The 24,999-nt window shown below is 41.1% G+C and overlaps 2 protein-coding genes across 5 annotated transcripts; both read left to right on the top strand.

The window, feature by feature from the left end:
* The first annotated feature begins 1,977 nt into the window (after positions 1-1,977).
* Positions 1,978-7,209, top strand: sp8b (sp8 transcription factor b). Of its 3 annotated transcripts, none has more exons than XM_054781810.1 (2): positions 1,978-2,088; positions 4,056-7,209. In XM_054781810.1, exon 2 carries the CDS (start codon positions 4,089-4,091, stop codon positions 5,391-5,393), a length of 1,305 nt encoding a protein of 434 aa, XP_054637785.1. In that variant the 5' UTR covers positions 1,978-2,088; positions 4,056-4,088; the 3' UTR covers positions 5,394-7,209. The 3 variants fall into 3 exon arrangements, with proteins under 3 accessions (XP_054637785.1, XP_054637783.1, XP_054637784.1); XM_054781808.1 differs by lacking the exon at positions 1,978-2,088 and adding an exon at positions 3,629-3,751; XM_054781809.1 differs by lacking the exon at positions 1,978-2,088 and adding an exon at positions 3,834-3,946.
* A 3,587-nt stretch (positions 7,210-10,796) lies between these two features.
* Positions 10,797-19,274, top strand: macc1 (MET transcriptional regulator MACC1). Of its 2 annotated transcripts, none has more exons than XM_054783034.1 (5): positions 10,797-10,927; positions 15,240-15,413; positions 15,506-17,502; positions 17,652-17,840; positions 18,522-19,273. In XM_054783034.1, the coding sequence occupies exons 2-5, from the start codon at positions 15,299-15,301 to the stop codon at positions 18,723-18,725; spliced, it is 2,505 nt and encodes an 834-aa protein (XP_054639009.1). In that variant the 5' UTR covers positions 10,797-10,927; positions 15,240-15,298; the 3' UTR covers positions 18,726-19,273. The 2 variants fall into 2 exon arrangements, with proteins under 2 accessions (XP_054639009.1, XP_054639010.1); XM_054783035.1 differs by having other exon boundaries at positions 10,813-12,702; positions 18,522-19,274.
* Positions 19,275-24,999: the final 5,725 nt, after the last annotated feature.

Genomic DNA, 24,999 nt, shown 5'->3' on the forward strand with positions numbered 1-24,999 from the left:
AAGAATCCTTTAACCTCCTGAAATCTAGAAAAATACAAGTTTCTGGAGTTTAATAATTATCTTGGGTGAAAACAATATTGTATTGTACAATGTTTTTTGGGGGGTGTGTTTGTTTACTTTTTAATGCAATGTCCTTTGCAGTGGACAACGAGATCAAGTGGTAACTCTTTTAGCCATCATTTTGAGAGGAAATGAGAGGAAAATAAAAATGATTACAAATGTATCATAAATTATGAACTATAATGCAAGCAGCAGTTTTTCTTCTTGGTTCCACACATCCATTTCTGCATCTTGATGCATTTGTGGCATCAGCCAGCTTTATCATTTTATATTAACATGCAGTAAGTCCTCATGTCACCACAGAGGACAACGGAAAAATGTGTTGTTTTCAGTACCTTAAAAATGACTGCTTACAAAAAACAAAAACTTTTCTACTTTTAAAAACACGATACTTCAACAATACAAACAGCCATTTTAAGAAGACAGCTCGTCTATTTCGTGGGACAAAGCCCAACATATCACAGGACGCCCAGGATGTCCTCTCCACAGCACAAGAGTTTTAATGCTTGAAGAGTTTTTGCATGAGAAATAAGCTTGTCCTTTACAGAGGTCAAAAATGCATTTCTGGGTCTCATGAGGTTACCGACAGTGGAAAGAAAAATCACAAAGTGCAGTATTTGCTGTTTGTTTGTCTGTTAGTACTGCTTGCTGGTTCATAGAGAATGATGCGAGACATTAGGATTAGACTGATGGGACTCCACCATTTGCATGTGTGTGTGTGTGTGTGTGTGTGTGGGGAGGAGGAACGGTTACATTGCAATTCAAATGGGAAAAAGAGAAAATAAATCCCTCTAATACCCACACTGGCACCAAAATCAATTGGGTTCTTGCACTAAGGCCCTGTCCACACGAAACACTCCTGAGATTTTTTTTTTTTTTTTTTTTTTTGGTGGGTTGAAAAAAATGTGCGTCCGCACTGTGCCGGATTAGTAGATAGCTGCATTCAGACGGGATGATTGTGTACGCTTTTGCATAATATTACTAACAAACTGATCAAAACAACACAACAGAAAATAATACATAGGCAAGCTAGTATTGTAGTTAAAATACAAACGATTACGCTTAGTGCTGCTAAAGTCTGAATAATCTCCATGTTTCACTTAAAAAGCAACCCTGTAAGAAGCGAAAAAGTACATTTAGGACTTTATATTCTGAGGTCACAAGTGCTGACCCCCAGTTTTATCTTTTTTTTTTAACCTCCAGAAGCTACAGCGGGTGAAGCTTCCCATCAAAGTGTAGCGTCTGCATCCACGGACCCAGTTGTTTTGTGTGTGGAGTGATTGTGCCGCACGCAATATTGCACCCACTTTGTTCATGCTCAGCGTCCCAGAATAAGTCGCTCATTATGGCGGCAGAGGGGACAGGTTTTGAGTTTGATTCCGTGATGGTAATATAGCCCAAAGAAAGCCTTCAATGGGGACATCTGTTCAGTGTGGCTTACAGTTACGGAGCTATCAGGGCAACCTGTGCACCATCTGAGCACACATCGCAACATGCCGCTAAAGATTTCCTGTGCAGAAATGAATCAGAGAAGATTTTGGTTTTTTTCCACCCAGTGCACCTGCGTTTACATGTTCTCTTTTGCAGGAGCAACATGCTGCCTGTCACACTGACCTTTCACCTCTGGCTTGCTGCAATGATCACTTGCTAATTTGTCACCAAGGGGCAGCATGCACCCCCACACTACCCCCCACCCCCTTCCGCACCCCCCCCCCACACACACACACACAGCTTGCATGTGCTAAATTCACTGTTAACCAAAACATAGCGAATTGAAAAATATATCACCCAAATTAAGCATAATTCCAAATCTAAATTACATATGGTTAAATTACTTTCTAAAAAAGTGTATACTATAATGAAGGGGGTTGGTGGACTGTCTCCCATGAACTTCCAGCCATCGGATTAAAGGTGTATCATTTATCCGCACCGTGCACAGTCACAGCGGCATGCAGCTTGTATCTGGACGTGCTGTGTTGTGCTGAGAGCAGAAACTGAGGGTCAATCGATGCACTGCGGAGGAGAACGGTATGTAGCTCCATTTCCCCTTTTTATCATCACATTTTTATTTATTTATTTGTCGTGCGTGTGCGTGTGCATGAAAAATGCTTATTCAGTTTAAAGCATAAGTGATTATTACTGTTATTGTAACGTTTAAAACATATTGTTTCCCGATTTACATGCACAAATAAGTTGTTCAATTTCGCATACTTTTTAAGTTATCGTATGAACAATTAAATCAACGCTTGCGAGCATGTTTGAATTTCATGAAAATGATGTCTAAACATTAGCAACAGGTGTATAGTGTGATGCAACAAATTAACTCGAAATTAATAAAGCGCTTTTATAATATTATCACCTGTGTATCACAATAAAGTGTTCAGTCATTCCTGATGTTTTTTTTTTTTTTTTGCACCTGAAAGTAAAGTACGTATAAGCTCATTCAGATAAAAAAAGCTTGTGTCCAATGGTAGAAACACAAGAATTAATCAGGCAGCCCATCTATCACGCTGTGTAATAAAGGAAGCGACGTGGCCAAGGCAGATGATGTGATGAATAATCCCTGGTCGTTTTAATTAACTTTTCCCTGTCCTGTAATGACCAAGCTGGTCAACAGAGCCGGTCAATAAGCATGTTAATATCAAACAAATAAAAGTGCGGATGATTAAAAACCTCCCGCGTTATTAAATTTGAAATTCAAATGAAATGTATGCTTCCAGTGCGTGCTGCATGCAAATGTATATGAGCCCCAAAGACAGTCACTGCACCGCAACTTCTTATTACATAACAGCCCCTTCTTGTGTAGATTTAACCAAACGTCCGTGTGCAAAGTGATGAACCCATTCAATATAAGCAACATTTATATTCTAAATCCAGCCTGACCACTTAGTTTAATAAATAAACCAGAGTTAAGTCACATAATGCATATTGCCTGGGTTGAAATTTGGAGGAAGAAACAAAGTCTGCTCACCTTCCTCATAAAATGAATCATCCGCCTGTGAAATCATCTACTAGTTTTAATCAAAAGTGCCAAGATAATTGACTTCAATTATGGGAAAGTTAGTTTCATATGTATAGGATCAGAAAGGTCGAGAACAAAGCAGCCTTTATCCACATTGACTTAGCGTTTGTGTATATTAAGTTATAAGTAACAGAAAAAATGGAGAAAAAATGTGTTATAAGAAAAAAAACAAGATTGAAATTGGATGAAAAAGGGTAATAATGATACATTTCATACGATAAGCAACAAGAAGTGAGATAAAAATTGACAACTTTTTGTACTGAGACCCAGGACCGGTTTTTTTTAATTTATGGAATGTGATGTTCAGTAAAAATGTTCAATAAGCGCCCCCCAATTCCTCCCTCCTTATTCACTCTCATTTAACTTTACCTTCCTTCCGCTGTCTTTTATTATGGAGGGGGCGGCTTGGGGGGTGGAGAGCCTGTCTATTGATGACCTCACGGGGGCCGTGCGGCGGCCGCGCGGCGCGCCGGAGCCCCTGATTGGATGCCCGTGTCACAGAGCCACTTCAAAGCCAGAGAGGAGCCCACAACCGTGGAAGAATGGGCGGAACACATCATTGTATTGCACACCTCTAAAAAAAAACACTGCTCGGATTCATAAATATAAAAAGATCCTCAGAGGAGGGCTGTGTTTTTTTTGTGTGTGATGGCAACTTCACTTCTAGGGGTGAGTCTCCTAAAAGGACTTTCTTACTGCTTCAATTAGTTCTTGTCACTGGCCGCTCCTCTCTGCTTGGAGGGGGATTCAACTTTAAAATCTGCGGGAAAAGTTACAGCACAGGCAGTTCCTTTAGCTTCTATTGTCAGTTGATGGGATAGAAGTTGGTGCGCAAAAGTATTTTGCTTGTAAAAGTTTGTCCAGGTAGGAGGATCTAGATTAAGAGCTATGTGTAGAGGAAATGTACCTTTTTATTCGTAGTGTGGAAAGAGTGAGCCCTGACCACTAACTTGCATCTTTTCTGTCCCCCAAGGAGGAGCCGAGGTTGGGATCGACTCCTTTAGCCATGTTAGCAGCAACATGTAACAAAATAGGGAGTCCGAGCCCTTCACCGTCCACCATTTCGGATAATTCTTCGTCATTCGGCAAAGGCTTCCACCCGTGGAAGAGAGCCGCCGCCAGCAGCTGCAGCCTGGGCTCCGGCTTGTCCGGTTTCGGGGTGGCCCGCAACGGCTCCGGCATCTCGGACTCGTTCGCCTCCAACGGCTCCACGGGCTCCAGTGCATTTTCCCTCACGTCCGGCGCCTCTTCCGGGTCCCACTTTGGAAACGACTACTCCGTGTTCCAAGCCTCCGTGTCGAACAGCTCCCAAGAGTCGAGTCACCAGCCGGTGTTCATTTCCAAGGTGCACACGTCCGTGGACAGTCTGCAGGGCATCTACCCGAGGATGAGCGTGGCGCACCCGTACGAGTCCTGGTTCAAGTCGTCTCATCCCGGTATCCCCGCGGGAGAAGTGGGAACCACTGGGGCTTCTGCTTGGTGGGACGTGGGAGCCGGGTGGATTGACGTGCAAAACCCGAATGGAGCATCTCTACAGACGTCGTTACATTCCGGCGGACTCCAGACGTCCTTGCACTCTCCTCTGGGCGGATATAATTCTGATTATTCCACTTTAAGTCACTCAGCCTTTAGTACAAACCCCTCTCCGCACCTGTTGACCACCGGCCAGCACCTGATGGACGGTTTCAAGCCGGTGCTATCCTCTTATCCGGACACAAGCCCCTCTCCGTTGACAGGTGCAGGGGGAACCATGCTCTCAGGGGGTCCACCCTCCTCCTTGGCGGGGTCTCCGAGGTCATCTGCTCGGCGCTACTCGGGCAGAGCTACCTGCGACTGTCCGAACTGCCAGGAGGCGGAGAGACTGGGACCGGCTGGCGCGAGTCTCCGGAGGAAGGGTCTCCACAGCTGTCACATCCCAGGCTGCGGGAAGGTTTACGGCAAAACGTCCCACCTCAAGGCACACTTGCGGTGGCACACCGGCGAGCGACCGTTCGTGTGCAACTGGCTCTTTTGCGGCAAAAGGTTCACACGTTCTGACGAGCTCCAGCGACACTTACGCACGCACACTGGGGAGAAAAGGTTCGCCTGCCCGGTGTGCAACAAGAGGTTTATGCGAAGCGACCACCTGAGTAAGCACGTAAAGACTCACAGCGCCGGGGGTTCCGCCGGTTCAGGCTCCGGGGGCAGCGGCGGCAAGAGGGGGAGCGATACCGACAGCGAGCACAGCGCACCGGGCAGCCCACCGTGCCACTCCCCGGACCTGTTGCACCCGGGAGAGACGAGCCAGGGTGTCGGCATGAACGGCCTGTAAACTCCGCTTGCTTGACGTCCCAAGTGTGTGAACCACAAGAAATGTGTTGGTAAGGAAATGGCAGTGGACATACTGTACTGTATGCATCATGCTCCATGATAAGTGTTACTTAACAAGAAAATACAGCTATACATTTCTCAATAAGGACATACAGTGGATACAGCTGAGTGTATGCACAATGTTCCATCATGAGTGTCACGTTTCTTATTAGAAAATAGGCCTAATTTTCATTGGTGACATGAAAATGACTGTACTTTCGTGCACAATACAACATCACATGCGATTAAAAAAATGTCCTATATACATTTATCAGCAACAGGGATTTTTTTTGGTAAGGATAGCGGTGTATGCACAATGCTCTGTGTCATTTATCAAGAAAAGGGCCTATGCATTTTTAAAGTACACTGCAATGGACACACTCTAGTGTATACCCATTATTTACGTCATTTCATAAGAAAATTAACTTGAGCATTTTACGGTTTTTCAGTGGAAATTGCGGTTTATTTTACTCCATAAATGCATTTTGTTGAGGAAGTACACATTTTCTTTTTTGGTAATGCTATCACAGTGGACATATTTTCGTGTTTACACGATGTACAATCACATTTATAGACAAAACAGGCGTATACATTTTTTCTACAATGGCCATAATTAAAGTGCTTTCCAGTACTCTTTCTTCAGAAACAATGCTCCACACATTTTCATTTCCAAGAAATTAGACCTTTGCTTTTCTTTTTAAGGACATAATATGATTGAACATACTTTACACAGGTTTACGTCATTTATTGAGAAAATAGGCCTGTACTTATTTGGTAAGGATTTCGGGAAGTTGACACTCAAGGGTATACATAATGCTCCATGCCATTTGTTGGGAAAAGAGGCCACGCTGTCTTTTTTTTAAAAACACATCTTGCTGTTCCACAGTAGAAAAAGTTGTAAGAGCACTAAAAAAAAGACAGGGGACCATTTATTTTCACGCCTTAGTGTGTATTTTTGGAGGGGCTGTTACACATTACTGTTCATGGGCAAACTCTGGCACTTTATTACCGAGCGGGAGACATGGACACTCGGTGTATGGAATACATGGAGTGAAATGATGAGATGCTTTTTGTTATGTATGTGATCGTGTTGGATCACACACACGCGCAAACACACACACACACACACACTTTCTGTCCAGTCCACAGTGTGCCATGCCAAGTTTGTATAGGTTCCTTATATTACGGCAAAAATGTTGTGTAAATATTGAAACGTGTAGGTTAGAATATACGCCCAATGTCAAAAGGTGAGTAATGTATTTGTCCAGGAGACGATTTTGTATAGCTATTTCTAGTTGTATATGGACTCTAGTAAATATTTGAAAATATACGGAGATGTACTTTTTGTTTTGACATGATATGAAACGTATTTGTGGGGAGTTCTATTTAACCACGACTTTTCTTGTATGTAGGGGTCTATATCATTAGGCGCACTTTTGAATTTATTTGTAAACTTTGGAAATGAGTTACTGTTTACCCACTGTTTTTTTTTATTTAAGTAAGCATGTTGTAAAGTGATTTTACAATATCTTTTTTGTTTCCTCCTCATGAGAATGGCTTTTTATGTGAGCCACTCAATAAAGTCACTATGGACTCAAACTCAGAATTTGTTGAGTCAGTGAAATGTTTTTGGCCGATGAAATGGTATTATTTCAGTGTACGGAATTTGTTGTTTACTTCTATAGCGTTTTATCAGTAATGTCAAAGACTATTTCTGAAAAGATGGTGGGGTTTAGAATTTGATGTGAAGGCCAACCGCCCTGCGACATCAATTGGGCCTTCTTTCAAAATAATAATTCATTGAATTAAACAATAAAATATGAAGGGTAATACAAATAATAAAATAAAATATTGCAATTTGGGGTAAAATTCTATATTGTTATCTATTTTTTTTCTATTAGGGGTTTTTTCCCTTGCGGCGCATGAACATTCCTTCAGGCTGATCTTAAAGCAGGTCATTCTAACAGTGTTCAATTGTATGACAAGCTGTGACGTCATTAGAATATTATTTCAAGAGTCAAGGCTTTATTTTGAGTCTGTAATTTTTGTTACATTTTTGACACACATGCTGCTGTGATGAGTGTGAACAAACAAATATGACATCGCCACTGTGTAAATACTTCCTAAATGTAAGAGCATGCATGTGCATTTCCAAAGCGGGGAACTTTGAGGTGAGTCTTTTAGCTTTACTAGTAGTGGAGTTATAATAAAACCATTTTTTCCTGTAAATTCCATTTAAAAGCAAACGCATTCAGAAGCAAATCGTGCTATTCTTTTAATGTTTTTCATGCCTTCTATTTACTCTCATGACCTATGGAAGGGGACCTTTTTTTTTGCACGTGCAACTAGAAGGAACTGTTTTTCAATTTGAAATCATATTCATCATTTTACAGCAATCAACTAAAATCAATTAAATTATTATGACACTTGAAGGTTTTACTTGTACATGCTGCAGGAAGTCTAAGAAGAGTCACGAGAGTTGACAAAGCTAATATAAGAACCAAAATGTGTTCTTGCACACTGGAAACGATCGACCTACCTGTTAATTGTTTTTGTTTATTTACAAGGTAATTTGATGTAATTATTTTAAGCTCCTCAAGACGAATGAAGAACAAACCGTAAACTTTGGGTCAATATACTGCACAACTTCACCGCCCTCTAGCGTTTAAACTATTGACTAGCATCCATGTTAAGTAAACGATGAATAATTCTGGTGTACAGCTTTGCGTTGAATTCTGACAATAAAAAAACCCTTGGAATATTTGCCTACTTTTAAAGGATGCCTCCTCAAAGCAAAGACAAGACTTTTTGAGGAAGCAAAAACCCGCATCCTCTAAATTTCCTCAGTTTTAATGAAAGAGGTATATTTTACACTTTTTGCTCCTGTCCAGCACTTTGATCAGTGGTTTTTAAACAGTGCTATATAAATAAACTTGAAATTACCTTGTGTGCAAAGAAGAAAACTTGAAGGCCATCTTCTGAATTCACAGTGCAAATACATCTGCAAGACGGTTAAAAGAGAATAAGAAAGCATGAGAGGAAGTTTCTAATTTCCTTAAAGTGGACTGCTATTTCTACAAGGTCACAAAGAAATTGACATATCATAAATTCTCATATTAACATTAAATTCACGCCAAAGTCTCTGACAGTTGCCAGGTGCATGGTCTACAAATGCAGGGGTCAAAAAACATCTGATCACACCTGTGGCTGTATGCAACCTTCTGTTGTGGTTTGTATTTACTCCACACGGTGGCAGTAACTGCATTTCAAGTATCATGAATAGTCAGCATTCAGCAGCTTTATCTACCCCTAAACAGGGCATTGCACCTACTTCACTTGAGAGGAAGAGGAGAGCTGAGCTGTCCATCATGCATGAAGAACAAAACCAGTATACTACAAACACTGTGTTGGAAGCCAAAGGCCTCACTGACCCATTCAACTACATAACAAGAAAGTGCAATACCATCACACTTGTGCTGAAATTCAATCAAGTCTAGTAGAAAATCAGGCTTGTTGCAACAATTGTGTCAAATGGACTCAGTTTATGTGGTTGAAGCGATCAAGAGCAGCAAGCTCACCAATCTTCAGGTGAAGGCAATTTGATAGGTCAGTCAAAACAAGTCACACCAACTCTGACAGGGTTCCCTTGTTTATATTTTAGCAATTTAGACTGAATTGTGTGGCATGTGGCGGCATGCCACACAATTCAGTCTAAATGCCTCACCAGTCAAACTGTGTGAAAAACCAAAATGGTAAACAGAAATGAATATCAGCGTATATAAAAATAAAGGTGCAATTTTTGCCTTGAAAACAGCCTTCGGAGAGGGCCCCTTAATCTACAGAAAGGTGTTATTGGGTGAAGTCTCCGATAACAACCATAATGGTTCCTCCAAAATAAGATAAAGTGGAGAAAATCACATTTAAAAAAAAACAGCATCTCATTACATGGACAAAGAACTAGTTTAAGTTACAGCTCGTGCTAAAAATAAGTTCTCCTACTCCTGAAAGTATCCAGAAAACCAAAAATCATAGCATACAGGATCAAACTTTTGTCACAACTGAGAATGAAATAAAGGTAGAGAAATGGCACCACTCTGTGGCTAAGATATGTAATGACATCATTAACCTTGCGCAAGAACTTTTATTCAATAAGCTTGCAAACTGTATCACACATAATGTGATAACATAATGTGATAACACTTGACACATAGTTTCAGAAACAAAATACTGTAAAAATGACGTATTAACCAAGCCACAAGGAAACAGGACGTGAACACAGCATAATTATGGCAACTGTTATGATGGAATGTACTGTATGCAAAGCAGTGGGCCTGCAGCCAAATATTGTCTGTACTGCCTACAAGTCAGCTGATGTAATCCAGTGCTGTGCTGCGTTCCTTGGACACAAACTGATATTACAATTGGCAGCAGCAGCAAGCTACTGGCAGCGGAAATGTCAATATGAGCCTTCAGAACAGAAGACACAATTCTAATATGTTTGTGTATCAACAAAGATGGGAACTCATTTACATAATTACATACAAAATTGTGCTTTCAAAGTACATTCGCCTGAGTACAATTTTTGGTTTTGATTTGTTCTTTTTGCTCAGTAAACTTGATGAGATCATTTTAATGTATTTATATGTGTATCAAATTTGCAAGCCTGCTTTGCTGCTGCACTTCTGCAGGGGGTTTTGAAAGTTGTGAGGTGCCAGAACACTTCAAAGGAAGTGCAGCAGTGTGATAAAAATAAACATATTTTCAAACTTCAGTTATGTTTAAATACAAAATTATTTGATTTTCAGGTCATACAGTGGGCAAGTAAGCAGAACTGGGGTAGCAGAATACAAAAAAAATCTATAAAACACTTTGAGGGTCGGCCCAAACCGTATTATATTGTCTCTGCTTTAGAGTATAGTAGCAACTGTTTCACCCCTGCATGAAACAGCCTTCTGGGTAAATGGTTAATCAGATAACATGGCATCTGTCCTTGATGCGATTAACTCCAGCTAATCTCTCTGATAGTTTTTTGGGTTTGATCTGCTATCACGGTTCTTTAGCACAAGAGAGTAAAATCAATAAGCCACAAGCTACTATGAGCATTCTTTGCTTTGTGATATTGTTTTAAAATGGAAAATATTATACACTATTATGTGTTTCTTTGAAATTCTGTTGTTTTTCTGCCGCATATATTTACTTCTTGCCGTCCAATGCGTCATGCCACTGCTTATCTTTCAAGAGTCGAAACCGCTGCAGGTTTCAGGTGTTGTAACGTCTCGTGCGTAAACACAGGGGTGCATCATGGGAGCCGTAGTGTCTTATTGGAACTAGCGCCTCCTCCGCCGAGTTCGTCTGTCCCATTTCAAACTCCCACTCCCAACATGCTCTGTATGTGAGGACACAGCGACAACGTGCGGAGGCAGATACGCGTCAGAAACAAAGTGTCACTGTCTCTTTTACTGACAGTGTGCCTGGACAAATCTACAAGCACCGACGGTGAGGTTTTGATTTGATTCCATCATTTTGTACTCCTATTGTCGCCACGGGAAGCGCCGGTGTAGCTTACGCGTCATTAATGTGTAACCACTGCACACACACCTGTTGAGACAGTGATACCTGTGCTTTTGTCAATGTTGACTACGACTGTGCTGCTCAGATTTAAACTATGGTCATATAATGAATTATTCAAGAAAGTTATGTTACTATTGAAATTATTGAATTAGATGTTTTTGTAAACAAGAGTTACAGTATGGGCACTTGTATCACACCGATTGAGGCACAGAGGGAACTGTTTCATAAGCCTGACAAGACTAACCTGTTTTTGTGCACTGGTCTAAAAAAGCACATTATCAATGACTGACTCACTGTGACACGCCATGAATGGTGCTGAATCCTTTTTACCATAACAAGTGACAGATTGAAGGCTCAGGCAAATATTCCGATCAGGCACCGTTTCCCTGCAAGACTGACAAAAGGCTCACTGTATTGACAAAAAATGCTTTTGACGCAACAATAACTTGAACAGTGCACATAATGTAGGTGGATTTGTTGTTGTCACATTTGAACATTCTTAGAAATGTAGTATTTTCGGGCCACAGCAGAGGTATATTAGTGTTGTGACTAGTTTGACGATTCTTTCTACAAATTAGGTAGAAGAATGAGACATTATCTTATATTTGATTGCTATTTATTTACTGGTTCACAATTTGTATGTTATTATAACAACTTTTATTAATTGAATAGAATGAATGAATGAATACTTTGTTTAGTTTGTTTTGTATATGACAAATTCTCCGAACCTACAGACTAAAAACCTGACAAGGGAGTCTAAATTTAAAGTTGAGAGGCACTCAGAACTTATTTTATGTAGTGTTCACTCACCGCCACATCATAAACATGTAAAAAAATATAGCTGTACAATGTTAAGTTCATGAAAAACAGTGACAAATAAAACTTTGCACTTACTGAAATACATCAGTGATAACAATTGTAATGATTGGACATCACATGGTTTTTAGATGTCAGTGCATAAATAACTTTCATTCCTTTTGGCCCATAACTATAGCCTAGCTTCTTGCTTTGCAGCTGGTGTGTGTTAGAAGCAAAATAGAAGGTGTTCAAGGTGATTCCCACGACGGGTGACCTGATCCGACATTGATATCTGATATCAGGCCGATATCAGCAAAAAAAGATCGGATTATATTGGCCTGCATCTAAAAATCTCAGATGTTGGCACTCAAATACAAGCAGTCGATTCCAGAATCCTCCCCAGCACTTCCAGCGGTGGCCAGATAGAGTCCACGGAATCACAACAACAGCAAATGATAACGTGTTAACAAAGTAGCAAGGAGTAAAAGTGATGCCCATATATGGAATTCCGGGTTGCACTGATGTCAATGAAACTCGGTGTTAAAAAAACTCTGTAAAACACAGCGTGAAGAGCCATCCAAAACGGCTTTCACGTCTTACTTCCAAATACGCAAACCTCATTATCTGACGTGTTGGCATCGTTTAACACGAGAAACCAACATTATAACAACATTTATAGATCAGAAAAGAGGAAAATCATAATAGGTCACCTTTAAGTCGAAAAAAGGCGTTGCAGCTGAGTGCACAACTTGTCTTGTACAAGTTTCCCTTTGTGGCACAGAACCGGGGAAATTTAACAAAACAAACGTCATCTCACATTTGAAGCAGCATCACACGGGAAACTCCCCCGGGTCAACAAGAAGTCATTGGCTATAATAGAAAAGAGCCAGCCCCCGTCGAAGGTGAGTAAAGTCGGGTTTAAATGCTTAAGTGAACACCTCGAACCTCACTATATTATCACTGAATGCTGCAGCTTTACTACTGCAAAGTTTGTGCATCACAATAACCGTTATATAAAAGGCGGACAGCTTAGTAAAATGTTCATTTAATTTAATGTTAGTTTAATTTAATGAGATATATTGTTGTTATTATGTTGTGTATTTAGGTAAACCGCAAAGAGTGCAGGGTTTTGTTTGGGAACAGGCGATAATTGGAGATTTGGAACTGTTTATAGCTCTTCTTGATGGTAATTTTTTTAACAAAATATTGCACACCAGCAAAAGAACCAATTCTGAAATACCAGTAAAGAGAAAACTGCACAGCTAGCATTGATATTGTTGATGAGTTCATTATAAACAACAGTACTGTAAGTGTAGTGTAATACTCTCAAATGCTGCTACTGCCATCTTGTGGATTTATTAAAAACTACATTCGGAGGTTGCATGCAGCCATAGCTGTCGGGTCTAATTAGAGACCCCAGCTGTTATTTGCTTTTGTAGACTAGGCACCCACGGCTATAGGAGACTTTAGAATAGAGGTGTAAATTGGACCATTAACGATACAGTCGACCCTCCTTTGTCACGGTTATAATTGGTTCCAGACGTGCTCGCGATAAGTGAATTTCTGCAAAGTAGGATTCAGTATTAGTAAATTGAATATTTTTGTAGTTAGAGCGTAGAAAACCTGCTTATGACTTTCTAAATACGTGTCTTGCCATTATTAGTGTGTAGCGATGAAATAACACCCTGAAAATCCTCAGCATTATGGAACAAAAAAGTGGTACACCCAAAAAAAAAAAATCACACCTGCAACTGAGTGTCGATAACTTACGGCTTTATGGATCAGTTTGTCCATCTGGTTTATGTCCTTTTTGCTAGTGCTGCTCCCCCAACAAGCCACAGCAAAGTACAGGGCATTGGCTACCACTGTTTGGTTTAGTTTATTTGAACATGAAGGTTACAATGGAATACATCTCATGAATCATTCTTTGACAGTTCCACATGTCCAAAAGGAGTAGGAAGAAGCAAAGCTTAGTAGGAAGAAGCAAAGCTGGTAGAAGACTGGTAGAAGATCTCTAGCAGCTTGCTACACACATTGAAGGACCTAAGCTTCCTAAGGAAGTCGAGTCTGCTCATGCCCTTCTTGTAGACAGCATTGCTGTTGTCCTTCCAGTCCAGTCTGCTTTTCATGTGGGCGCCCAAGTACTTGTAGTGGTCCACTACTGCCACCTCCCGGACCTGAATGGTGATGGGCTCCACTGGAGTCACCTTCCTCCTGAAGTCAATCACCAGCTCTTTGGTCTTGTCCACATTCCGGAGCAGGTGGTTTGCCTGAGACCACTCCATAAAGTCAGCGATCGCTGTCCTGTATGTACTCCACCTCCTGTCCATCTCTGATACACCCAACCACTGCAGAGTCAGAGAACTTCTGCAGGTGGCAGGAGCCAGAGCGGCACTGGAAATCAGGTGTACAGAGCGAACAGGAATGGAGGCAGTACAGTCCCATGCGATGCCCCTATAATACTGACAGTATCAGACAGGGAGCTCCCCAGCCGCACAAACTGGGGCCTGTCAGACAAGTAATCAGTAATCCAGGAGACGGACTGGATCACCCATCCTGAGCAGCTTCTCACTCATCAGAGGGCTGAATGTTAAAGGCACTGGAGAAATCAAAGAACATGATCTTCACAGTGCCCTTCCCACCATCCAGGTGAGAGTGAGCATAATGCAGCAGATAGATGACAGCATCATCCACACCAACATGAGGTTGATATGCAAACTGTAGAGGGTCCAGGGAAGGGGCCACCAGGGGTCTCAGCTGAGTCGTTCTAGGACCTTCATGAGGTGCAATGTCATTTAGGCCAGATGGGATGGGCTTCTTGGGCACCGGCACTATGCAGGATGTTTTCCATAGTACCGGTATCCTTTCCAGCTTCAGACTCAGGTTGAAGATGAAGTGCAGGATCCCAGTCAGCTGAGCAGCACAAGGCCTCAGAACTCGGGGGTTAATAAAAGGGTGGAAATCTCAGGAGCTACTGTGAACTGCTGCCACTCTCTCAGGCAGTCAGGCTCTTTTATAAAGCCAAGTTAGCGGCTAGTTAGCCTCCAATTTATTTGTTCTAAACTTAAGTGTTTAAAACAAAGTGGGAAGGACAAAGTAAGAAGCCAAAAACGTACCACTTCCACGCAGAATGGGGGAACTTTTTTTTTCCACTCTCATGTCGGACGTGCTAGGGCTGACTACATGCAGTGTTAAGGTAATGTAATCTGTCTCATCAATGTAACATTAGTGACATCTAGTGACCATAATACTACATATGACTAGTCTTTAAATATGTTTTGACTAATAATAATACACCATAGTCAACCACGAAACAGTAATCATTTATTAATTTTTGAAAAATTGCAGTAGAGCGAGGGACGACGTCACATGCAGATTTTAGGTCTAAAAGTGCTGACATAACAGTGCTGTCATTTCCATATGTCTGTTTCTCTTTCAGAACTTCGGGAAGACTTTTAAGATGATATACTGTAGTCTGTAGCATTTACAGATGAAAACATGGCAGCTGGAAGAGCAAACTGCTTCCCTCGTACGGGGAGTATAGTGCGAAGCAGGTCAGAGGGTACGCTGATTGATCTGGATGAAAATACATTGTGTGGTGAAATTCCAAAAGGTAAATAAATAATAATCTTTAAATTGTAAGCAATACAATCTGACATGGTTTATTAAGCAGAGTTACTGATAAAAGTATGACTTCTTTAATAGGTGGAAAAGTGATACAGAACTATGGCAAGACAACAAAAAACCCCTTTTGGACCAAGTTGTCTGGATCTAATCCTTTCTTAGATGATATTGTACACAACACAGAAAAGCTTATTTCCAGCTCTTCCGAGACATTCCCATGTACTGCAAATCACCTGGAAATAGACAATGCGGACAACATTAGCACATCCTCAGATGAGGGCAATGTGGGGAGCTTTCTGGAAAAGAAAAACAAAGCTAACAGCTCTGGGAGATGGAGGAGTGCCACTGACATTCTGGATGAATTTGAGAGAAAGGTGCCAAAGAGGATGAACAGCTTTAAACCACCCCGGCCCGTCCTAAACCCTGATTTTGAGTGGCTAAAAAATGACAGAGAAGCCTATAAAATGGCCTGGCTGAGCCACAGGCAGTTAACCCGCTCGTGCCTGGACCTAAACCTGATGAGCCAAAGTCCTGGATGGGCTCAGACCCAGGCTACAGACTTTCAGGTCATCTGCAAGATTGGCCATGCTGGAGGCTCAGTTAGGCTACCAGACTCTGAATTTAGTATTCATTTCCCAGAGGGGCATGTTCCTCCTGGTGAAGTACAGGAAGTAACACTGAAGGCATTGCTCGACCCTCCTCCTGGACTCAACAACAACTATACAACCACAATGAGTCCACTCCTGGAAGTGGTGCTTAGTAATATTAACACAAAGGGTATGATTTCCCTAAGGATTAAGCTGTCCGGAGAAGTGCGGAGTGACCCGTTAAGTCAGGTTTTGACCACTGTGATTGGCCTTTTGTCTAGCAAACGACAAGGACCTTATATCAGTGTAGATGACTGTGATGTTTTAAAAAACACAATGCACATGAAACTCCAGCACTTGAAGACACATTTTTATGTGATAGCTGTTGCTGAAGCCTCCGCTATCCAGTCTCCGGCTACATCTGTATGGGATTACCTTCACCGCCAAATCACAATTGCCGTTTATGGCCCGAGGTACATCCATCCATCTTTTAAGGTTGTAATAGTGGTGTGCTGTCACGAGGAGGTACCACCAAGGCTTTCCTTTTCAGATATTTGTAGAGGAAACAAGCATCTGCCTCCACTGGTGCTGCAGCTCTGGGGAACGCATCGCCTTAGGATAGACAACCTGCATGACCTGTTTATCACCGTTAACCTCACAGGCTCCACATTTCAAATCCAACATGAGGACAAAGTGAAAGAAGTCAAGCAAAGCAAACTGAAAATAGGGACAGTTTTGCATCTACCAGTTGCCTTATTTTGCACTAACAGCAAAGACATGAGCCCTTTTCAGGTGGACCTGCAAGTGGCAGAGTCCAACTCTTCAACTGTTGCTCATTTCCAGGTCCCTTCTCCTCCTGTGGCACCAATTCGATGTGAAAAGCGTATTTCAAGTAGAAAAAGAGAAGAAATCACTGGAAATTCCTACATTGCTGAGGAACAAACTCCAGAAATACCCAAATTTCAAGACAGACCTGTGAACCTAAAATGGTACGGGGTAGCCCTAAAGTCAGTTCTCCGTCAGCCACGTGTGGACTACCTACTGGAGTACTTCAAGGGGGATACAGTTGCTCTCTTATCAAAGCAGACTGTTAGATCTGTGGGAAATTCAAGGGGAAAGGAGTGGTATATTGGATTCCTTAGGGGCAGGACTGGTTTAGTCCACTGCAAAAACGTCAAGCTCATTACTGCCCATCAAGTGATTGACTTTATCGGCATTCAGGTGACCACAGAGGCGCTGCTGGACAACATGACACTGCCTTTTAAGAAGCTTACGTATATGTACTCTGCTATCCAGACGCTGGTCACGGAACACGTGACTTCTTGGAGAAGTTTTGCAGAAGCTTTAGGGTATAACAATCTATCGCTGGACACCATCACTCGTAGATTTGCTGAAACGGAGGCTGATAAGGTGGCCAGTGTACTGGAAAAGCTGAAGGAAGACTGCCACGCCGAGAAGAGTGGGAAGAAATTCCTTCACGAGCTCATGGTTGTAAGTAGAGAAATGAATCACGCTTGAAGAACACGTTTTTGTTGTCACACAATATTGCATACACACACTCACTCCCTCTCTTCCTGCATACTATCTAAATCTTCAACTACTACCTTATTGTGAAGCCCATGTTTGTTCCTGTCTTTAAGGGCCTGTTAAAGATGGACAGCATCTATCTTGTGGCCCAGCTGATTCAAAATACAGTCATCCTGTCCACTGCTGTGGAGCTGGGGGTTCGATGGCGGGAACTCGCTGAGAAAGTGGGAAAACTGACCAGTGCTCAGATAGCAGCCTATGAAGCACCACACAGAGGGAAGAATGGAGAAGTTGGGCCTCAGGTTAGTTGGCAAGCCTTTTTTAGTTTGCACATATAGAAAACTATTAGCTAATTGTACAACTCTAAAAACTTCCAAAAAATGCCTTTTTCCTTTTATAACACGACAAGACGTGCCATACTGTAATGTACGCAAACTGAGACAAAATTATGGTGTAAATTTTCTGTTAACTGAAAAACCTGCTAACCAGGCAGGCACTAACCGTGGTTCCACTGTATTGCCATGCAACCTATTGAAGCGTCAATATACGTAGACATGCCAACCAACAAGTGAGTCACAGCTTTTCTTCCTGTCACTCACAGGCACACACACACACACACACACACACACACACACACACTAGTGACATGGTGATGCAGTCACGCCAAACGGTTGAGCAGCTAAGAAATACGTCCTTTATTGTACTCTACCAGTTGTTAGTCTACTGATATTGAAAACACGATTAAAAAAAAAAAAAAGATTAAATGATAAGAGGTCTTGAAAAAGAGGGGTCATCATATATTTGGGTCACTCTGGTACTTTAGTGGTCTATGATCATGGTGGATACTGGGAAATAGTGTTATTGTGACGGTTCGTGCCTAAACAAAATTTACTACGTGCTAAAATAAACTCAGGCAATGTTTATTTCAGCTGTTGATTTGTTTTCAACACACTGGCTCAAAAGTTTATGACTGTCTGTTTCAGTTAATGTGGAAACCTGCCTACGACTTCCTGTTCTCCTGGAGTCAGCGTTATGGAGCCAGTTACAGAGACATGATTCAGGATCTCCACCTCATCCTAGATAAGATGAAGAACCCTGTTGCCAGACAGTGGAGACAGCTGACCGGCGCTCTCATCACGGTGAACTGCCTCGATCTCTTTCGGGCCTCGGCATACCCAAAGACCTAAGCACTTTGCTCTCTGGGGGAGGACCATATCCACGCACTTCTACAGGAAACAAGCATAAGTGTTTTTAAGATGGTACTGAAGTCTTTCTTCTAAACTGCAGCTGTGAGAGCTGAGAAAATAATGAAAACGATTACAATTAAGGTAGTTGTTACTTGTTAATGCATTATATTTTGCTACTCAAATTTGTAGACAATTTGAGCCTTCTTAATAGACACCACCAAGAAATGTGAAAAAAACTAATCCTGTTGCTGATAAACTGACTGCCTAAACTTTTTTTAAACTAGGTTCCTGTATGCTCTTGTAAAGTGACAATGAGCATTTACTTTATTATTTTTTTTTTTTACTGCGATGTAATATTTTAGACTTTGATATTTTATAAAGACATGGTAAATTATTTCTCCACTGCTGTATGGATCATTGTTTAAAGTGGTGCCATACAAAAGTTTGTAATGTTCTATAGTGAATTAAAGTGTTACATTTAGTACAAATATCAACTTCAATAAAGTACTTGAAATACATGCAGTTGTAGGGTAACGTGTATTTTGAAATTGCGCTGAGAAAGTATCTGTGAAACGAATGACGTCTGACTGCAGTGGTTTCAACTGATTTTTTTTTGTCATGTTTGTCTTTGCTAGCAGTGTTTGTTTAAGCTGTAGTCGTGGGCCGTCTTGTGTTCCGTTTCTCCATGGTAGCACACAATGCTAAACACTTTGAATTTACTTTAGCTGACTAAAGAAGCCTGAGGCTATACACTTATATATAATATACATACAGTATGTATATATATTATACAGCCAGCAACAGAGCCACCTGCCTCAATTTGTAAGTAAATTTGGAGGTAAATTCCAGAAACCTCGGTTCCACATGCATTTCCTGATGCACAACTTGGACACATCATCAGTGTTGTTTCCTGGCTTCATCAGGTGTTTCGGGTCTTGGAGGAGACACCCTCTGCCAGGTGACCCACCTGTGTCCAAGTGGCTTAAGGCCCCCACCTGTACCCTCTCTTCAGTCAGAGCCATTTGATGCCTTTTCTGCTGCCTGCACCTCAAGGATTTACTGGAAAATTAACCTATACGGACTGTGAAGTTATTCGTTAAAGGCTCAAACTACTGGCAACAAAATCTTAAAAATTGACAATGCATTAAGGAACATTTTAACATTCTTGTCATACTTGTATAAAAACATGTGCACAACTGTGCAATAAAAGTAAAAAGTAAAACTATTCACCATTTGAATACACCAGACAGACACATAAATGGGGAAGGAACAGGAAAGTGTCTGCTGAACAATACTGTCAATAACCCTAATAATAATAAGTGTTTGTGTGGCTTTCAGCAGGCAGTCATTATTATTCTGGTCAAAAAACTGCATTGAGACTAGATAGAAATATGACTTGTTAGCTTAGAAAACATATTTGGAGGGAAGAACTATGCTATCTTGTTGCCCACACCTTCTCTAGCGTGCCTCATTAAGTCGCAACACAAACATACTAACACACGCATGACACGGATGATGACAAGTCCCAGGGCTGTGCTCTGCCTCCAGGTCACAAAAGAAAATTATATGCTCTCAGTCTTTCAGTCTTTGTGGAAATAAACGTGACACAAAAAAATCTTTGAAACTTAGTTGCTGTAAGATGTACCTGCCTCGGGTGTAGTGTTTAAATTCCATTAATATTTAGAAGAACAAAATCTTTTTATGGTTACACATGTAGTGAAAACACTGGATTCTGTGGGAGAGACAAAAAGTGAGCACAAACCATGAAAAGCAAAACAAATACATTTAGAAATATAAATTAACCTAGTTCTGTCGCTTCTTTTTGTGTTTTTTTTTAATCTCATACACAAGACAGAGCCGCCTTTGAGTGATTTGAGGTCATATCCAAACAAATATGGATTTTTCTTCGCTTTTTTTTGCCTCTCGTCTACACGCAAACATACTTTTTTGTCCTTAAAAACATAGGTTTTGGAAAACTTCACCCAGGGTGATTTTCAAAACTATGGCTCATTGTTTGTGTGGACGAGTAAGACGACGCTTGTGTCAAAAGAAATGAGCGGTATTATCTCATGTTTTTAACCTTATTTAACAACACAACATGACGTTATTGCCTTTACAGACGTTGGTGTTGATGCAGAAAGCGATAGACGCACGTGCGACACACATGGACAATTACAGAAAACATTCATTTTTCTTGGGCTCCATGTAAGTGTGTACTGATTTTAAAGATAATATACACGTCATTGTACATCTAATATCTCACTTTTGATGAATAGATCCGTTCTAATGTGCGACCACGTCAATTGTGGTAGCATTTTCAGGTTTCTGCTTGGCCAAAATGTGCATGACAGCCAGTGAATGTGTTTTTTTGTGGACAATATCCGTATTCGTGTGCACATGGACTTACAGTAGATGGGGGTTGGTGGGAGGCCCAGCTGCTCTTTGAGAGCAGTGACATTCTTTCATGTTAGAAAAAGTTGCTAGTCACTTCTTTGACAAAGAGAATCTAGACTAGAGGGTTCTGAATAGTCATCAAATATGTTGCTAAGTTGGCAACACCGACCCCCCACCGCCAAAGCTTCTTGTTCTTTGGCAGACCAGGTGTGTATGAGATGTGTTAAGAAGCAGAGTTATGATGCCATCTACTGTATGGAGTTGTAACATCAAGCTACACAGACATTACATAATGTGCTAATGAAGATGGTGAACACGTAGCGCGGCGGTCCAAATTTATTGATGGTGGCCCCCCACAAATAAATATTTGGGAATGACTGGTATGAATTCTTCTGTTTTTAAACACATCATGGAGGCATTTTATTATTGTAAGTTCTTGTTAGTTTGTTCTTTGAATGTTAGCTTGTCTAAATTCTCTGGTAAACAGAATACATTTCTTGTACTTATCCATCCATTTTCTATGCAGCTTCTCCTCATTAGTGTCACGGGGGCATGCTGGACACTGCGTTTACCGGGCGGGTGACAGGCGGGGTCCACATATAGACAAACACAGTCACATTCATACCTACGGACACTCGCCAATGAACCTAACATGCATGTTTTTGGAATGTGGGAGTAAACCGGAGAAAACCCACGCACGGGGAGAACATGCAAACTCCACACAGAAATGCCCAATGGAGATTCGAACCCAGGTCTTCACGATCTCCTGTGTGACCAAAATGCTAACCACTAGCCCACCGTGCGGCCCTTCTTGTAATTATTATAAATGAAAACAAAACCAGCATGTGTGAAGTTAAATGTGAGAGCGTTATTGAAAGACATAACCAGTTCACAATACTGTTGAGAAAAATGGTTCATGGGCAGCATTTGCAGGAACACTCACCTTGATGGCAAACCTGTTGAGTACAAACCTGAGTTTAAAATGACTAGCCAAAACTAATCACATTCAGAGAACATTTACTGGTAAACAACAGTTTGTCGTTGCTTTTTTAAATTATCATTATCAGAATTTATACGTGGTGGTCGGAGTGAAGATTCAAAATTAACCGCCTTTTCCCCTTATTTCCGGGGTGTGTCCAAGTAGAAATGTACTGGAGCGCAACACCACGTCCTTATAATAGTTCCGCCTTCCTTTTACTACGCTCATCATTGTACTGTAGACAAGATGATTGTATTATCTGTGATTATAGTCATTAATTTTAACAAGGTGATTAATGAAGTATAGTCATAGCAGCACATGGTAATATTATTGAATTCTTATGAATTCCATGTGTTTTTATTACTTTGGTCAACATGAAAAAGAACCTAAAATGTCATGGCCGACTCCATCCAGTGGGTAGCGCCATTGTACTACCAAGCACTATTAAGTGGGCTGTTAAAATAGTCTAACAGTGTTTAAAATGGAAATAAAAACGACATCAACACTATTAATAACAATAGCGTGCATTGATACTTTTAACAACAGATTTAAGCTTCCATTATGAAGATTTGCTACCTTAATTGAATAAAACAAAACACAGCAAATAAAGTTAAATAAGTTCAGGGTGGACAAATATCAATACCAAGGTAGTATCAGTGTCGTGTCGATACTACCACTTTCAGAGAGATATTTTTCAGCTATCTTCTGTTTACGTTGACACGTTTACGTTCAATATTTGTGTGATTGTTGTTGTTGTTATGTTATACATATTGTTGTATTTTTATATTGTTATATTGTATACAAATTCAAGGAATAAGCCCTTGGACACGAAAGAGATTTTTATTATTGTTGATTAATATATATTTTTTATTTAGCTAAAATCTTTGTCCTGTATGTGATTCTGTTTGAAATCATGATCAACAAATTAAACTCAAAATCACTAAATCATTCAAAGAGTTTGAACATTTTCAAGTAAAAGGTATTGATATCGGTATCAGCAATACTGGTCCTGTATTAACTTGGCATCGGATCGATACCTTAACATTTGACGTCTTGCCCAGCCCTAAAGTGAGCTAAAGTGAGAAGTTTGTGTAGGTATGCATCAAACAAGCATGGGAGCCCCCCCACAAATCACTTGTTTGAACAGAAGCATTCCTCTGTCCCCCTTGGGTGCACGACGCTTCATGATCATGATTCCATGATATATGCTGGGGGCAAGAAGTCATTTGGCTTTCAATTTATTAGCCTGCTGATTTATGCTCACTGCAGAGGCTGCGATGGTGACTCCCTCCACCCAATCCTTTTCACTTTACACCCTAATAATTTGGTAATGGATGATGTGAAAGCTGAGACTGTTGGCTAATTAGAAAAGTCAGGGTAAAAACAACACAGTTTATAAGACAGCACATCATTTATCAGTGGGGATTTAGTCACTCTGATTACAGAGCTAATTTCAGCTAATGCTAGCTTTAATAAACAAAGTGGTCATGAACACAACAACAAACACATACCTAAAGGCTGAAGTTGACAGTAATATATATACTGTATTAGACTGACAGTTTTGGAGCAGCATACTTGTGGTGTTACAAGGTGTTCCATGCCTTTCTTCTGAGTAACAGCCTGCTTGGAGCCTCTTCCCTTGACCACCGCTGGGAAGGAGGAAGCTCCATTACCACATGACTCACTGGAGAAAAAAAAAAAAAAGACAACGTGAAGTGTTTTGGCAGCGTTTCGAGCAGCTTTGTGCGTAATCTACATCCTTGGACGCCTCGCTTTACTCTCACATTTTCCACCGTTCGGCCTCAAAGAAGATGAATTTCATGATCCTACAGTATAAAGTCTAGGGTTTTTTGGGGGGAGGACGGGGAATACTTAATCAGTTAAACAGTGGCAAAAAGAATTTATGTTTAAGTATTGGGACCACACTGTCTGAAAGTTGCAATCTTACGAAAATAATGTATTAATTTGGGGGGAAAGTCATAATTTTACAAGAGTAAAGTCAAAATTTTATGATAATTTTTAAAAGTCAAAATGCTAAATGGAAGTACACAGACGTAGCCACATAATGGAGAGGAACAGGAAGCTGTTTGCAGAGTGATGCTGTCACCTGGTGGCGTTTTATAGGTATTGCTGACTATTAATACATGTTAAACAAAAATGTTAAACAAAAACATATCTTAACTAGGGGCTGTCAAAGTTAACGCATTATTAACGCGTTAAGGAAAGTTTCCTTTAACGGCGCTATTTTTTGGACGCGCAATTAACGTGCGCACGTCTTGTTTGACCCTCGGCCCACACCGTGGTTCCAGGAAGTAGCAGTGACTGGCACCACAAGCAGTATTTTGATTGGTAAATTTTGTTTCAAAGCCCTGGCAGATGGCTCTGACAACAAGACCAAAGTTACTTGGATCTACTGTCGATGTGATTGGAATTGTCAGAGACTACATCGACTTGCGAGAAGGTGGGCTATGAAGCACTACCGGCACTTCACTACTGTCACCCATACAGGAGCACCTTGGCACACACGTGTCCCTACCAACGAGTGCCTTCTTAGATGAGAGCCGTCCTGGGCTGATTCTTTGCCCTGAGCGGTGAGCCAAAAATTGGGTACGAGCTGCTAGTTAACAGCAGCCCGCGACCATGCAGAAGAGCCAGCAGAGCTAGAATTAACTAGCATTCGTACCGCACTAGCTAGTCGTCAACACATTAGCAAAACACACGCACACCGCAGCGATACCAATCCATGTTATTTATCATGTATTGTGTAAAACTGAGACAGGAACAACATGCAAAAACTTAATACAGACCCACCATCCACCAGCACGAGCCTGGACTTGTCTGCCGCATAGTATCAACATTTGGGACCAAATAAGAGGTGAAAGAGAAAGGGTAAAAATACAG

Source organism: Dunckerocampus dactyliophorus, chromosome 7 (assembly GCF_027744805.1).
Source record: "Dunckerocampus dactyliophorus isolate RoL2022-P2 chromosome 7, RoL_Ddac_1.1, whole genome shotgun sequence".
NCBI classification, from domain to species: domain Eukaryota; kingdom Metazoa; phylum Chordata; class Actinopteri; order Syngnathiformes; family Syngnathidae; genus Dunckerocampus; species Dunckerocampus dactyliophorus.